The sequence below is a fragment of the Bison bison genome, unplaced genomic scaffold (genome assembly GCF_000754665.1).
Source record: "Bison bison bison isolate TAMUID 2011002044 unplaced genomic scaffold, Bison_UMD1.0 scf7180017864363, whole genome shotgun sequence".
Lineage (NCBI taxonomy): Eukaryota > Metazoa > Chordata > Mammalia > Artiodactyla > Bovidae > Bison > Bison bison.
The window spans coordinates 256679-257918 of NW_011494935.1; the positions used below are offsets into that span (position 1 = coordinate 256679).

At 42.1% G+C, this 1240-nt stretch overlaps 1 protein-coding gene across 1 annotated transcript in view; it reads right to left on the reverse strand.

The window, feature by feature from the left end:
* The window catches only part of LOC104999716 (hepatitis A virus cellular receptor 1-like), a 34875-nt gene that overhangs the window by 27131 nt on the left and 6504 nt on the right, over positions 1-1240 (reverse strand). The window contains exon 4 of the mRNA XM_010855273.1: positions 174-392. Within this exon, the coding sequence (XP_010853575.1) occupies positions 174-392 (219 nt within the window). The remainder of the gene's footprint in view (positions 1-173; positions 393-1240) is intronic.

Sequence of the window (1240 nt, forward strand, 5' to 3'; positions counted from 1 at the left end):
AGATTCTTTACCAACTGAGCTATCAGGGATAGGAGTTCACAAAGTCTAAAGTCAGATATGGAAGCCTGTTAAGAATCCTTACTCTAGACTATACCTCAGCCTTAACACTGTGCCCACGATGGTCTATATCCAATCCTTTAAGGGCTTCTGGGCTCAGAAGCACAACTGTTTACCTGGCTTGACGTCGTCTGTGGGTGTTGGCTTTGGAAGAGCAGAGGTAGAGGCCCCCGTTGTCAGATGAGTATCCGTGACTGCTGTGGTGGTGCTGTTCCCTTCTGGAATGGTGGTGTTCATTGTTGGAGGAGTGGTGTAGGTTGTCCTTGGAATATTGGTAGTACTGGTGCTTGTGCTTTCAGAAGTGATATTGGGGCTCACTGTTGTCATAGGTGGAGCTAGAAATCAACATGAAAGCAAGGGTTCATCATACTGCAGGAAAGAAGAGCCTGTGAATCAATACAACCAAGGAAACTGTCTTCAGGCAGAAATGAACACTTATCTCCCATGAACCCGGACTTCACATCATTGGTCGAATCTCTGACTGAGGAGTGAGTGAAGACATGGTCACAACAAGAAAACAGCTGCATTGAAAGGACAAAATTTGGGGAGGTATGGACATAAAAACAATGATACCTGGGATTTGTGCTGAACAATTTGTAAAAACTAGTCATGTATATTATGCTTATGTATCTAAATAAACATCTGTGAGTAAGGGGAAGATGTCTAGATCCTGAAGCTGCATTTGTCTTTTCAGTGGTAGGACCTAAATAGTAGCTCCTAAGAAACAGACTATTTACCAAAGAAATGCCATTCAGTCAGTCAGCGTTATGAGTACCCTTCCAAAAGACCTGAATCCTAAATGCAGATTAAATCACACCAAGAGCATATGCTAGATAACACATGCATTATGCACTTGGTTAGAAGGTGGACTAGATGTTTTAAGGTTCCTTTCTACATGAGAGATAATAACCACAGGTAATAACTTTGGCGCTTTCCAGAATCAGAAATCCTGTGGGATTCCAAACCACTTATTGAAGTCCTCAGAGATACCCAGAGGAAGAACTGAAATTAGAAGTGAGCCCAAACACAGTGCCTGGCACAAGAGCCAAAGTTATAGGGTAGACTCAAGAATGGGGACTTTTTTCCTCAAGGGACATCTATTTTGCCCACAAGTGGTATTCTCAGTTTTCAACTCTACAAAATGTAAATTAGAACATCAAGTCTCTTTAATACGAGACAACTG